The sequence below is a fragment of the Carassius gibelio genome, chromosome B6, assembly GCF_023724105.1.
Source record: "Carassius gibelio isolate Cgi1373 ecotype wild population from Czech Republic chromosome B6, carGib1.2-hapl.c, whole genome shotgun sequence".
NCBI lineage: Eukaryota > Metazoa > Chordata > Actinopteri > Cypriniformes > Cyprinidae > Carassius > Carassius gibelio.
The window spans coordinates 13,706,883-13,722,090 of record NC_068401.1 but is presented as its reverse complement, the minus strand read 5'-3'; the positions used below and the strand labels follow the sequence as shown (position 1 = coordinate 13,722,090).

At 36.2% G+C, this 15,208-nt stretch overlaps 1 protein-coding gene across 13 annotated transcripts in view; it reads left to right on the top strand.

Moving 5' to 3' along the window:
* Positions 1 to 1,775: 1,775 nt before the first annotated feature.
* dlg1a (discs large MAGUK scaffold protein 1a) overlaps positions 1,776 to 15,208 on the top strand; it is a 134,813-nt gene continuing 121,380 nt past the window's right edge. For 6 of the 13 annotated variants that reach the window (XM_052558416.1, XM_052558414.1, XM_052558415.1 and 3 more), the window contains exons 1-3: positions 1,831 to 2,399; positions 2,585 to 2,716; positions 7,722 to 7,897. In XM_052558416.1, the coding sequence (XP_052414376.1) occupies positions 2,381 to 2,399; positions 2,585 to 2,716; positions 7,722 to 7,897 (327 nt within the window). In that variant the 5' untranslated portion in view covers positions 1,831 to 2,380. Of the gene's footprint in view, positions 2,400 to 2,584; positions 2,717 to 7,721; positions 7,898 to 15,208 lie in introns of all 13 variants that reach the window. The other 7 variants (XM_052558420.1, XM_052558419.1, XM_052558418.1 and 4 more) reach the window with 4 other exon arrangements.

The window sequence follows — 15,208 nt, the reverse complement described above, 5'->3', positions numbered from 1 at the left end:
GTTCTGGATTTATTTATGAATCTTATACACCCTTGCTGTATATCCGAATATGTTTTAAAATGCTCTTTATTAATAGACAATCCGCGTGATGTGTTAAACCCACTGCTTCAATATGAAGGGTTAGAAGTACTCAGGTCCAGTTACGGTCATGCATTCCATGTCAAGGCTCTTCATTTACATGCCTCCAAAGAAAGCATAGGGTGTGTGCAACTGTAATTATACATAGTCAGCGAACGATGAAAGCTTTATTTAAAGCAACAGAAAATCAAGAAGTCACTTTCCATAACTCATTTAGAAAATTGAAAGGAAATTCTACATGCATGCATATTAGAGGTGAACTGGGGCATATTATTATTAACTGATGTTATTATTAACTTAAATTTCATGTGCAGTGGGTCATTCAGTAGTATGCAAGAAATGCAATGTGAATCAGGTTCTGGGTTATACAGCACAGTATAATATATATAGTGAGAATACATTAACTAGGCATAACCAGACACTACAAAAAGTCAAGACTAGACTTGTCAAACTGTGTGGGTGGCAGAAGTATCTGTCACAACTGTGGAAATAAGACATAATATTCAGTTGGCTTTCAATATTTATACATTTTTCATCAATGGATCATTGTAAATCTGTGAAGATTTTCTGCTTGTACAGTCATTCACAGCATAGTTTCTTTGTGTCTGAAATGCTCTGGAAAATAACCTCTGGCTCTATTGGGCGTTTAAAAAAGACACCACTGTTTTTTTTTTATGTGTGGCAGCCTTCACCCCACCCAAGCTGTGGCAATGTGACAGCAACCCTGTGACTCGACATCCACCCTTCACAAGATTCAATTGACAAAAGCCATTTCAAACATCAAAACAACTAACAAAAGCCAATCTTAGCCATGCTTTGTCTTGCTGGTAACAGTATGCCTTTGATTGGATGACACAATGCAAAAAACAAACTTACAAAACTCAAAAATATGCTAATTATTTTCACTAAACACTAAATTGTGAATGGATGCATATAATGTGTGCAGTTTTTCAATTTAAACAGAATCTCTGTGAGCATATTCAAATAAGCTACTATATTCTGCAGGTTTATTTAATATTTAGTATTAATATCAAATAACTTTAAAATTAATTTCGAATTGATGAGATAGGTAATATATTTTTACTTCATCAATGAGAATTAAGACAAATGCATCAAGCATTGTTATCATAAATGCAAATTCTAAGCTATTTTATGTCCCATTATTATTTACGAAATATCAACAGTCGTGGAATGCCACTCAAATCATAGAAATGGAACTAACTGTAAAAAAATGAGAAAAAAATATTTCATTTTTATACTTATAGGTGATAGTACTGAAGGCCAGTAAGTATAGCAGGATTTTGATAATTCCAGCTCGCCAGTCAAGAGACTATAAACCTCAATCCCAGCCATTTCATCAGCAGAAACAAGCTGATGGATTATGAATCTTGATCAGATATCACATGATCTACTTCTACGGACAGATATAAATAAAAAAATAGGCTATAGCCAGTCTCCACATATAAAACTGCAGTTTAAAATAATTTTAAACAAATTATGCATATATAGGGCTATTCTGCTGTAGTACCAGCATAATAAGATCCTTTGCACAAGACTGGTGTTCTGTGGTTCTTATATAATTTCCCCAGATTTCATTACTTAAAGTGAGGATAAACTTAATAAAGAGCTCTTTCACCGGCTCTTTCCCGCAGCAGCTGAGAGAAGAAACCTGAGCACCGATTCTTTGAGCGCAGAGGGAAGGCAGTAGATCTGTGGATCATGTGATCTGTTTGCATATCAAGGTCGCCATTTTGCAGGAAAGTTTGGGAATTTCGGGAACACTGGAAGAAAGAGGAAGTCGTGCGCTTTAGAAGTTTCGATTACGGATGTATGCGGATCCAAGTCTCCAGTCAGGAGGGAACGGGAGACATGTGTGAACGGAAAACCGTCTGCGAGTGAACTTTACTTGCACTTCAGCAAGGATTATTAGTATTTCTGCCTTTTCACTTCCATTGGAACAGATCGAAATGCAGTTTTTCCAAATGTTTGTAATGCACTCTGCGATTTGTTGATTTACTACTCTATGCACTTGTCTGCAAAAAGTTGAGTAAAGTTGTATGAAACTGTCCATGGGGTCCTGCCGCATCTGACAGGGTTATGAGGAAGTGGTCACTTACTGTTTTTATTGGATTGGAGGACTATAGATATTGAGCGTTCACATGTCAGCCTGACTCGGTCACTGATCGCCGGTGATTGTTGATCTCAAGAAATCAAAGTGACGCGACTGAAAGTGAAAGCGATCAGTCATTCAATGGTTTACAGCAGTCGCAGTTAAGAGACTTTGAATCTTTGAGTCTTGATCATGCCAGTGAGAAAGAAAGGTAAGGTTTCTTTAAAATGTGTATATATTTTAAATTCTGTGTAGCCAGTAAGCTATTTTAGTATATAACTTATAAGTTATAAAAAAAACAAAAAAAAACGAATTTTCTAAATATATTTTTAAGCATCCTACTTTGTTGTGTATGGTCAGTGTTTCTTAGCAGGGTTTTTATAATGTGTTTTTCAGATGCTCAGAGGGCACTGCTGCTTCTGGAAGAATACCGAACTAAACTCAATCAGACCGGAGATCCTCATCTCAGACATTCAATTGAGAGAGTCATCAATATTTTTCAGAGTCAACTCTTCCAGGCTCTTATAGGTACGCTGCTGCTAGATCAAACAATATTTTCCTCAAGGAAGTGTCCTAACATTGTGCTAAGATGGTGGAACAGGTTTGACTTCACCATTATTTGACATGTTTGACATTTTCAGTGTTGTATTACAGTAATTATTTTTTTTCATTCAACTGCAAATAAAGGTGTTTGCACGTAGCAATTTAAATATGTTGTTTCGCTCCTAAAATACACAGGGAAAATAGTAAGGTTACCATTCTCATGCAAAGCATTATAAAATCTTTAAAAGTTTTATGAATAGAAACTTTTGTTTGTTTTTGTATACTTCTATTAATCTATTTAGCCCCCCCCCCCATCTGTTTCATCAAATGTTTTATTCTATATTTAATCTGTTTTTGTAGGCATAGACGCTATATAATTTTTTAAAAGACCCTATCCAGTAATCACAAAACATTGTAAAGTAATGCAGTTCCATTTGTCTGAAAGTGTCTTGGCTTGTATTTGCTAGGAATGTAGTCTTAACATTTTGTGAGCAGTAATTTCATGTAGATTTGTCAATTTTATGAAAATCTTTTGAGTTTGCCTTTTAAGCAGGCTCTTTTAGAAGTTTATGCAATTAAGATAAAATGGAAGAGGAAACTGGGGGTGATAAGGATTTTACTATTGAAAAAGTCCAACTGAACATATCCAGAAATATCTGTAAAGCTCACTTGGAATGTTTTTGTATATTTGTTTTATACTGGCTGCTTTGTGGACCGATTAAGGTGGGCATCTTCAAAAAAGGTTGTGGAGATATTTGATAAATGGTTTTTATAGTGAATTTGTGTCAGTATACAGTACACTGCTGAAAATGGAAAATGTACTGGTAATTTTCTACTAAGACATTATCCATTGATTTTACAGACATTTCCATTATCTCTAAAACAATGCAGTGCAAAATTCAAAATGCAGCTTAAACACATGTAAAAAAAAAAAAAAAATCTATGTGCATTATATTAATACAGTATAGTGCCCTGTTTTACATTTTTTGAGTGTAGCATGGCCTACCCTGTTGTAATTTAGAACATCTTTATATTCCCCACTGGACAAATTAAAAGCACAGTGGTGCATACTTACTAGAGTCTTTCAATACTTAATTAAGAGGCATTTGAAATGCATCATTGCTTTCAGTTTGCAGTAATGCTGAGCTCAGATGGTTACAACTCGGTGCACCCCTAGTGTTATGTTTCCATGATTTGAACCCCCACTCATTTAGTTTAGCCTGGACTCTGCATGAATCCAGGCAAGACCGGTTTACAACCTTAAAGAGTATTCCTGTTTCATGGTATTATAATTTGTCCATCTGAGTGTTTTAGACTGAAAACACTTATGGAGACTCCAGTATCTCTGAAAAGTCAAAAGAATGTCATTGCTTTTAAACATGCCTTAAATGGGTAATATGATGCTTTTCTGAAGATCATTATTTTGGTGTAACATAATATGTTGACATGCTTTAATGTTCAAAAAACACATTATTTTTCAAATACTTTAGATTATTGTAGGTCGTCTGTGCCCCGCCTCTCAAACGCATCATTTTCAAATGGTCCCTCCTTCCAACAAATCGCAGTCTGTTCTGATTGGCCAGCTGACTCAGTGATTGTCATTGTGATTGGCCGAACACCGCAAGCACTCGTTGGAAATGTAATACCACTTTCCATAATCATGAGCTTCATCTTTCAAAATAAATGTAAAGACAATTAATAATGTCCTTAGTTTTACCATCAGTTCAAGCCAGAAAGGGGAACAGAGTTGCATGACAGACAGTGATGAAGCTCGCATGTGTTTGCAGTGCACAACCCACAGAGGGTTAAGAGCTGACTCGACTGTGTGACCCTGTCTCTCTGTCTCTCTCTGTCTCTCTCTCTCGCTCTCACAGCATGCGCGCGCACACACACACACACACACACACACACACACGAGATGCACAAAACTCTGCATTTGAACAATAGCAAATACTCAACTAATAACAATACATACTTAGGGGCCGTTCACATATCGCGTCTTTTGCACACTCAAGCTAGTTATTTCCAATGCAGGTGCGCGGTATGCTTGTATTTTCCAGGCGCGTCTGCACCGCATCGAGTTAAAAACTTCTAAACTTTTCAGAGAGCCGCAAGCGGACCGCAGGTCATGTGACAAGAACCAACCAATCAGCTTCATCCTTTCCCGTAACAATGTTGAAAGCTCAGCCAAGATGAAGGAATTTTGAAATAAATTTAGCAGCAGAGCTACTGCAAATGATTTTTAGTGCTGCAAATTAATTTATCCTTTGCTGAAATTTCTGCCGTCTTCATGGAGAGAGCAGGTCGTGGTTGCTTAGCAACAGCAGACGCCTCAGGAGCGTAACTACCCAAGCGCTTTGGAAAGAAGAAGCGACGCGCCTAGCGTTTTCCACATGTTTTTTAGGCGCGACGTGAACGGCCCCTTACAAAAGCTGATTCAAAAGAGCCAGGTTGTTATAGCAAAGTCAGAATTACTTCCTCTCCTAGGTTCACGAAACGGTCGTCCATAAAATGTGTTGCTGTTCTGTTGTAAATAATCCTAAAAATTCCTTAATGCATCTAATTTCGGAAGGCCAAATAAGGTGCTTTTGCTTCCACCTAGATACACAAACATCTCCCTGACATGGATGCTTCAACAATAACTGGTTACTGAAACCATGCTTTCTTTCGTTGCATGAACATTTGGACGGTATTGGTTAGTTGCATATCTCCGCCATCTTGGATTTCCAGTCTTGCGAGTGTGTGCGTAGATATTTTCGATTGTGCTAAACGCCAGTGCAGAGAACCGGAGGAATCCAAATATTCTTCTACTGTATATGTTTAAAGGATTTATAATATCACTTCAAATGCAAATAAGATATACACCCCTATTATTACTATTCTATAAAAGTTAACTGAGCCAGTGCATTTGAAACTGTGTATGTTTGGGTCCGGTGAATGAATTAAATACACTAATGTTCACTACTGTTCACGAAATGAAATTGAACTCATGGTGTGTACACACAGATATATAATTTATTTTTACCTTACCAATTATGTAAATGTAAAAATTACTTATTTCTCAAAAATGTTTGTATTACATTGATTTTTTTTTTTTTTTTTTTGTTTAATGAAATGTTCACCTTGTGAGACATGGGCTGTGATTTATCTTCACATTTCGCAATTGTGCACATACATTAGTTTGTTTCATCATCATTTTCACAACATATTTTATTATTTGACATAGTCAACTTTTCATCAAACATTTTGAAATGAAAAAAAAACAACAGGCTGTAATATAATAGAACTAAAACATGATTAATTTTAATATTTGTTTTATCTGAAGAATTCGTAACAAAATACATGCACTGCTTATAGACAAAATTATTTATGCTGCAGATATTTTACTAAACAGATAAACATCGATAAAACGCACATGAATGCAAACAGCGATCTTTTAATTAATGAAAACCTAATAGCATTACGTTAAATTGTACACAATTATAAACTGTTATCAAATAAAGTTAATAAAACATACATAATTTATCAGAAATATGTCTCGTTTGACAGTCAGAAACCTTATAATCTTATATTTAACAGCCAGAACATAATCAGCTCTCTGAAAATATAAAGTATTGCATATTTGAGTGGTTTGTGTTTGAAAGAAGAAATCCCTGTGGACTGATTAACCTGACGCTGACACTGATCCGCATAATCAACAGAAGAATAAAGCAATCTCCGCGTTGTATCTTGATTAATTTCCACACAGAGATACGCAAAAATTTAGAGAGGATGTTTCCTCGTGTCTTTGATATACCACTATTCGCAGTTAAATTTGAAAAACATTAATTATATCCATCTAGCCAGGTTTCGTATGTAAGTTTCCCTTATAGTAAATATTATAGTATTATAATAAGTAAGTAGGGGTGCGTAGTAGAGTCTTAACTTTGATAAAGAATATCTCTTTGGATTTGAGACGTTAGTCTTTGCAATTTTACAGATCTTCTTCTTGTACCAAGAGCTTTTAACACTCCAAATAGAAATCACATCATATGACCCCTTTAATCAGAATCTCAGTCTACTGCACACAGAATTCCTCCGTATGTTACATGTATGTTGGCTGCTATGTGTGGGTAAACATGGCATGCATTACAGCCTACTTTTAATGCAGTATGCTTTTGTAATTAAATTTCATACTGTTGTATTGAAGGAAAGATAATGGTAAATATTGGCTCCTCCTTGGTGCCATTATTTTTGGAGTAAAATTGAGAAGCAGTATGTAACCATTTATCCGTTTGTCCAAAGCAATTTGTAATTGTATGGTATTGTATTGCATTTCAAGGACAGTCACTCCACTTTCTCAAGTGGTCAAATGCAGGAACCAGCCGCCATCTGGTTACCATCACTGCACTTTTACTGATATACCGGCTAGACTTTTTTGACTCGATGTCCCATGAAAAATAAAAAACTGATCTGTAATTCAGAAATTGAAAACATTTTAATTAGAGAACAAATGTAAGTCATAATTTGTATTATGTCTTTAATGTATTTTTTTAATAAATTATTAGATCCAAAACACACACACACAAGCAAGTGTGACTCTTTATAGTGGTGGAAGAGTAAGACTGAAGCTGTCTGAATTTAATTTGGGCTTGGCTTATCTGAAATCTACACCTTAATGTACTACTAAACGTGCACCAGCACTTATTTTATCATTAATTCAATCATTGTTACTTCAGAGAAGTGGCAGGCTACAAAAAATTCAGGTCTTTAAAAGCAATTTTATGATTTTATTGAAGCCATATACAGGTTGTAGTTTTTTGGTTAAATTTTTAGGTCATGTTTTTATGGATTGGATTGTTATCGAAACACTTGGCCATGTAAATGTGTTTTCATAAAAGTTTGTATCTTTGATTCTGACTTTGATTCTGTGAACATTTGTCGGGATATAGTTCTGTTGGTGGCTTATTAGTCACGTGTATTTGACTCAGCAACCTCATAATTCTTTCAGATATTCAGGAATTTTATGAAGAGAGCCTCCAGGATAATGAGAATAAGCCCACAGAGCCGTCAAGCCTTAAAACCAGAGGACCCTTTCCTCCTGTTAATGAATGGAATCTCACTGGCCCTCACAGTACCACTGGACAAACAGAAACTGTGCCCAGCATCAATGCCCAAAGCAAAGAGGTAAGCAGAATATTGATGTGTATGCTGCCTCTCAGAACTGCATCTTTGCTTACGCATTACGTGGATCTTGAATGTCATTATTGGTTTTAGAGTAATTGCTGGTGTTTGACACAATTATTGGAGCATTCTTTATTCTGTGGAAGCAGGTGTTATTCATGCAATGATTCATTCAAAAACAGATTAATTCTGAAACAAACTGAGCTACTGTGTGGGTTAAAGACTTGCAGTAGTTGCTACTTCAGTTATGTAGGAACTATTTTCATTGGCAAATCAGTGGCATATGTGAACGTTATGTTGCTTCACTAAAGGATTTGAATTGTATTTGGTGTCTATATTTGTAGAAAGGTTATGTATAAGATTATTCAGACACATTCTTTGGTCATGTTATATAAAGTCTGTTTCAAAAGTCATGGTAATGATTCAGATTTGGTGAACCTACTTTAGAAGGTCCAGTACTTGTTAAACTTGAGCTTGAAAGATAATTGAGGATGTAATTGAAGTTCATGATGCTAAGCGTGGGAAGTGTTACATTTCTGACCGATTTAAACGTGACTCTAAAATAGCACATAGGTGATCTGTTGCATTTAATGCAGAACATTTAAAAGTTATCTTGTTATTTAATAATGTTAATTTCTCATTTAAATATGATAAGGGTTGGTCATGCGTTTTTCATTTAAATTGTTCACATTCTAAAGAGTGGGAAGATTTTACTTCTTTAGGAATTGGAAGTGATCTGAGGATAGAGAGTGTTTTAAAGGGTTAGTTCACCCACAAATGAAAATTAGTCCATTTTACTCTACCTCAAGCCATCGTAGGTGTATATGATTTTTTTGGTGTATATGACTTTTTGCGTGCGCCAGGGCGTAACCACCATAGACATTGAGGGAGACGAGCCCCCCCCCCCCCCCAATAATTAAAAGTGGCCAAACTGTCCCCCCCCAAAAATCTTGCACTGATCTGCTGCACTCCATTACGCAGCGCTCTTGTTAGGATGATAAAAACCTTTAAAAGTCAGCAAGTCCCAATGTCAGCGTCACAATAACTAAGATGGCCAATCAAATCAAAGTAGGTGGGGTTTACTATTCGCAGAAGCAGACCGCATTTTTTCATTTTAATTCTTGCCAGTATTTAAATCATTCAACGATGACCATGAAGACCATGCCCTCATGCAGACTTGAAGTGCACACACATAATAATGCCAGATTCACATTACTTTGTTTGCAGTCCATATGTGATGCATATTTTTCCGGTGCTCATGTTAATGGATTAAAGCATTCACACTTCATACACAGTTAGGGTCTGGCAGTGTTATTTGGAGCGGTGTGTCAGCTGCATTGCAGAGATCGTTTCTGCACTGCGTCTACTTTTTGTTGTGTTGCCAGTGCTGAATTAAAGTAACTGAATTACTGAATTACTGCTGAATTACTGCTTTGCGGTAAATATGAACATGCATTGACAGAAAAATTGAGTAATTACACCATAAATGCATATAATTATAGTCTACTGTTTTTCACATAGGCTATGTTTTTTTTTTTTTTTTGGCTAGGTTTAAAGGAAAAGAGCAATTTTAAATTAACTAGGCAATAATTTTAAAGTTCTGTTTCTGTCAGTGGTAAATTTTCAGTTGGAATGTTTGTGATAACGTAAGAAAAGAAGTTTAAATGATTTGCTTTAGAAATGTTTTTAATAATTAGCTTATTTTTGTGTTTTGCTTTGGTACAGAAATTGGTACCGAGAACCTTGGTTTTTCACTGGTATTGATACCGGATACTGTAATTTTGGTACCGTGACAACACTAGATGAAAGTTTATATTATTGTACTGTGTAAATAAGAAAAAAAATCACACTGTTGAAAAAGCATTTTGAGTACAATGTTTGGATTTAAAATAAATATAATAAAATAAAAAAAATTGTGTTTGAGGTAAACAGACACGGTTTAGGAGACTCCTGTGTGAAAGCAGAGTCCGTGCTGCTTCTGTACCACACATGGACCACATACACAATGCAAACTGATGAGTGAACTTCACATACTGTACAGCTCACAAAATCTGGCTTATGCTGTGTAGACTATTGTGCAAAAATAACACGATTGTAAAAGTGCATGATCAAACATTTAGTTAAAGGTGCCATATGCAAAAATTGAGGTAAAAATATCCATAACATGACCTACATGCATCAAAAGAATGAGAAGAAATAAGGGCGTTGATGTCATTAAAAAATGTCAAGATATAGTGCTGCAGAGATATCAACCTTAATTGGCATTAGCATTACTAGCCCCGGCCCGGGAAGTTATAACATAGAAATGTATCGAAGGCTGTTTGATAAACGTGCTAATGTTAGCGATGGCTAACCGTAGCTGCGTTTGATAATTAGCTAGCTATAACTTAACGTTACCCATTTTATTATATCATAACTAACCTGCTCCGTGTAGTCTGTTGGTCTCCGTGTCCTCTTTGCTTCGTGGTTTTTCTGTGCGTGAAAAAATTGATGTGTGGCGTGAAAGCGTGTGAAAAGAGTCAATTGCGTGTGTCTCACGGTGAATGCTTGAGAGTTGGCAGCTCTGGTTACGTTGGTTGGCGCTAGCTTGGTCAACATCAGCTGTCTGATGTTGACCAATGATGTTGGCAGCATGCTGTCTTGTCAAATTTATTTAATTCAAATAATGTGTATATACAACTCAAAATGTAATATGAACAAAACAAATAAGAACATATTGACTGGTAAAGGTGAAGGGGAGTAGCTTGAAGATGTCATGTTTCAAAATCACTTGACATCACCCAACGTTTCTCTGGAGGCAAAACGTCCTCTTAGGCTTCGGCTATGGCTGTAGTGTTGTTGTGAAGGTGGGGCGGAGCATAGAGACTATGCCGTTTCTCGTTTGTTACTCTAGAGTAGACCAATTCACTTTGAGGCATACTGCCCCCATCTGGTATGGAATGTGGAGTATGACTTGATTTTTTTTGCCAAACATTACAGATGGCACCTTTAAGATAAATATGTATTTTTAAAAAATATCCCCCTCAAATGAAAAAATAAATGAAAATGAAATCCTCTCACAAGAGTCCCCTAAGAGAGGAATTAGTTTTCAAAATTAAATTCAGACGCTGAATAAAAGTCTAAAATCTTGACTGGATCATAATTTTACATAATAAAAAGATCAGTATCGGCTTCAGAAGTCCTGATTGGAGCACCCCTACATCCATGTCATCCACTGGAATGCCTCCACATATGACAGTCAGCAGAAGTGAGAGAAAAGTGTTTATTACGTTTAAAATATGGATATTTTTCTTACCCAGACATATGGATATGCTACAGGAGGACTTCATTCACCCCCCAGAGCCATGTGAGGCACGTTTTATTATGGATGTGAATGCTTTATTTAATGTTTTTTGGAATGTTGAACAGAAACACCCATCCACTACAATTATAGAGCTTAGAAGAACCAAGACAACTTTTAATATAACTCTGATTGGATTCGTCTGAAAGTAGAAAGTCATATTCATCTAGGATGGCTTGAGGGTGAGTAACACAGGCTATTTTTTTTTCACTAACCCTTTAACAATGCATAACACTCATTTCTATGAAGTCTCAGATGAATCAGATGAGTGTTTGAACGTAGATGAATTTCATGTCTCCACTGGCATAGAGGATGCAGCTTTGTGGTATTTTATTATGTCTTCACTTATGTTTCTCCACTCTGAAAGCATGTAAGAAATCGGAATTGGGTATAATGGCTTTAAAAATATTTTTTTATATAAATATAAAAACTTTAATGCAATGTCATACTCGTACATAAACATATAAAATAAAATGTATTATTTCAAACATTTTAGGATTATTATATAACCTAATATTTGTAACATTAATATCAATATTCTTATTTGTATAGTCTACTTTGCATTTTTGCTTAATGTGTTTGATTGGGGGGAAGACAAATCACAGACACGTTGTACATCAGCATATCACGATAATAAAACAAATCTGCTTCTTTATTAGTAATAGATTAATGGAGTTCAGCTTTAACATATTGTTTGCATATCACCGTCTTTGTGACTTGTGTGTTGAATTTTAAGGACCCCATGTACTGAGACTGAAAATCGCAAACAATAGATTTTTTTTTTTTTTTTTGTAAAAAACGTAAGTCCACTGGTTGATGTTGAAACGGCAGGGTAGAGGCGTTTTACGCACTCGGTTACCCACACACAGTGACGTGCTGTGGGAGCGCGCGGTCCAGAGGTGAGCGGAGCACATTATGCTGCTCGCTCTTCCCGCGGTGCTCCTATCAACTCTGAACGCGCGTCAATATGAGTGCAGGCGTCCTCCTCCTCAGCATCCCCGACACACTGCCGCGGAAAGGAAACACGAGGTGATGCACACTTGACTTCTGAGTACATGGACTAGTAATATTGCTCAACTGAGAGTAAGTTTCTGTCGTGCGCAATGCTTCCATGCATGCATTCGCTTATTTTAGCGACAGGTTTAAAGCAGCTGGAATGAGATGCTGAGAGGTCGCGCTCTGAAGAATGGACTGTTTATGTATCGTTAGCACAAAGGTAAGACATCCATATGCGTCTTTGCAATGCTCTTCGTGCTGTTTGTCCACAGTATATTTCATATACAGGTCACTTTGATAATGTATGTCTGTAAGATTCAGATGGACAAATTTTCAACTTTAATAATCAGTGATTACAGTACTATCGCTAGGATATTCAAATGAGTATTCACAAAATTGTTTATGCTCTGTCTGTCTTGTTCTAAACATTTTACATAATAGGAAACCACCACATAATTACTAACCCAATAATATTACTTTGATAATAAATAATGCTGTGAAAGGTGATCACACTGTGCAGTGTGCTCTGATTAGGCTGTTATTAAGTTAGAAAGTGGCACTTGATCTTAATAGTTAAATATTTAGGAGGTGTCTGTGAGTTACACAACTGCATTTTATAACCGACTGATTCCCTGAAGTTTTCAGGACTCAAAGGAATTGAACTTAAAGAGGTTAAGACATGCTATGAGCAAAGGAGCAGCAATCAACTGGTCGTACATCACATCTTTAACATGCGTATTTGCAGATTTTTGCTGTCAATCACTTGAGTTCGAACTGTCAGCCTCTTTCAGATTAAGAAAAATGGTATATTGTCAAACCTAACAGTAAAATTTATTAAATGGAATGAGTTCATTAATACTCCAATTAATTGCACTTATTGAGTTATGTGAACTCAATGAGTGAATATATTAAGCAAACCTCAAACAGAATGTTACATTATATTTCTAGCTTCTATCATGGTTTGTTTGAGATTACATAGGAGAGCAAAATTATATAAGTTCACAGTACTCATAACTATTGGTTTCTAAAATTAAATGAATTGAGGCACTTTCTCAGTAGAAATGAGTAAACTCATTGGGTTTTACAGTGAAGTCTGCCTGGAGAGAGAATAAATCAAAACTCTTCTTGAGGGACTGAGTGGAGGAGAAAAATTAGAGCGCATTTTTTGGCAGCACATCTGAGAGCATGAATTTAGCAGGAGCTGCCTGACAATTTGGAATAAAAATGAGAATAATAATATTAAAAAAATTAATCTTTCCCACTGTTATCTCTAACAACAAGGCTAATGTCAGTTTGAGATGGGAAGCATTTACCTGTGGTTACAGACTTTATTTAATGTTTTTCTATGTGCTGTTGTATATTTAGGACAAAAAAAAATTCTGTCTACTTATTTATATAAAGAATATTTAAAGGTGAGGGTCCCCATTTCAATCTGGCACCAATGTGATCATTAGATTCGTTCCAGGGTGTTCTTACCTGAATGTGATCAGAGTACCCTTCAGTGGGTAAAATTTGTAAAAGGTGTTTAAAAGGTAAAGAGCTTTATTATTCAATGCCAATTATGATCATTCATCACCATAACAGAATGCTGAAGTGTTTTTAAGACCCAGCCATCTGGAAGCACTGAAAGAAATTAGCATAATTAAATCATAGTCTACTTATTTTATCCATCACCAGAATGTATTTAACTGGCTAAATGCGTTTACTCTCACACATGCGTCAAAGAGTCCTCTAGAACTCAAGTTATCATCGCAGGTTTGCAAGTAAAGAGGATGTTTGCTGAGTGCAGAGCACTTGCAGTGTCTGAACACTTACAGGCATGCACTTGAAATGTGCTAAAATTATGGTTGTATAATCTGTGGAGTGCATTATATTTGTCGGTAGAAGCAAAAGCACAACATCTGTGCTGCTGTAAATGCACAGCCATGACCAAGCCCCCCACCTGAAGGCAGGGCCCAAGTGTCTCTTTCAAAGCCTTGCATGTTTAAGCTTCCATAGCTTTCCCATGTTCTCATATAGGCAACTAGTGGCCATCTCCAGTACTTCTTTACCATGGCAGTCATGAGTTAAATTTGATAATTTTTACTGTCTTAATTGAGACGAGAGGTCGTATCTAGATAAACCTTGACATTTAAAGTCCAGTGCATGTTCTTTCACATACATATTGTTTTAACATGAGTGTCATACAGTGTTCAGTGTAAGTGTTTTTAGTATGCATTTTACTCTCCCTCTTTCATTGGTTTGCTTTTTACTGAGTGGTTTGCCCTTTTCAAGAGCCTCTCTTTGAAGAACATAATAAGCATGGTATGCAGAGAGCAGCACACTGTCAGTTTTATATGACTGGTGGATGTGACTAAACTTAAAGAGGTCATATGATGCAAATTTATTTAAAATTTTCCATTCTATTTGGAGTGTTACAAGCTTTTGGTGAATAAAGAAGATCTTTAAAGTTGCACAGACTAAAGTCTCAAATCCAAAGATATTCTATATAAAAGTTGTGTCAACCACACCCTCCTAAAACGGCTCGTTCTAACACGCCCCCACATCTCTACGTCACGATGTGGGAAGATTTGCATAACGGCATCCAAATGTTCAAGCAAAGAAGGTGTAACAAAAAGTATTCTTGTAGCTTCATAATGTTACGGTTGAACCACTGATGGCAGATGGACTATTCTGGTGATGTATTTCATACTTTTCTGGACTTTGACAGTGTAACTAGCTTGGCAGTCTATGGGACAGTAAAAAGCTTCCTGGTTTTCATCCAAAATATCTTAAATTGTTTTCAGAAGACAAACAAAGATTTTATGGGTTAGGAACGACGTGGGGGTATAAGTGGTGTGATCATATATCGGCTTTAAAATCGGCCATCAGACACTCTGCTCTCTAAAATATCAGCACCGGCATCAGCTGTCAAATGGTACATATTAGTAGATCACTCGTTCCAAAAGAGTTTTGTTGAACACTATACAAAGCATGGG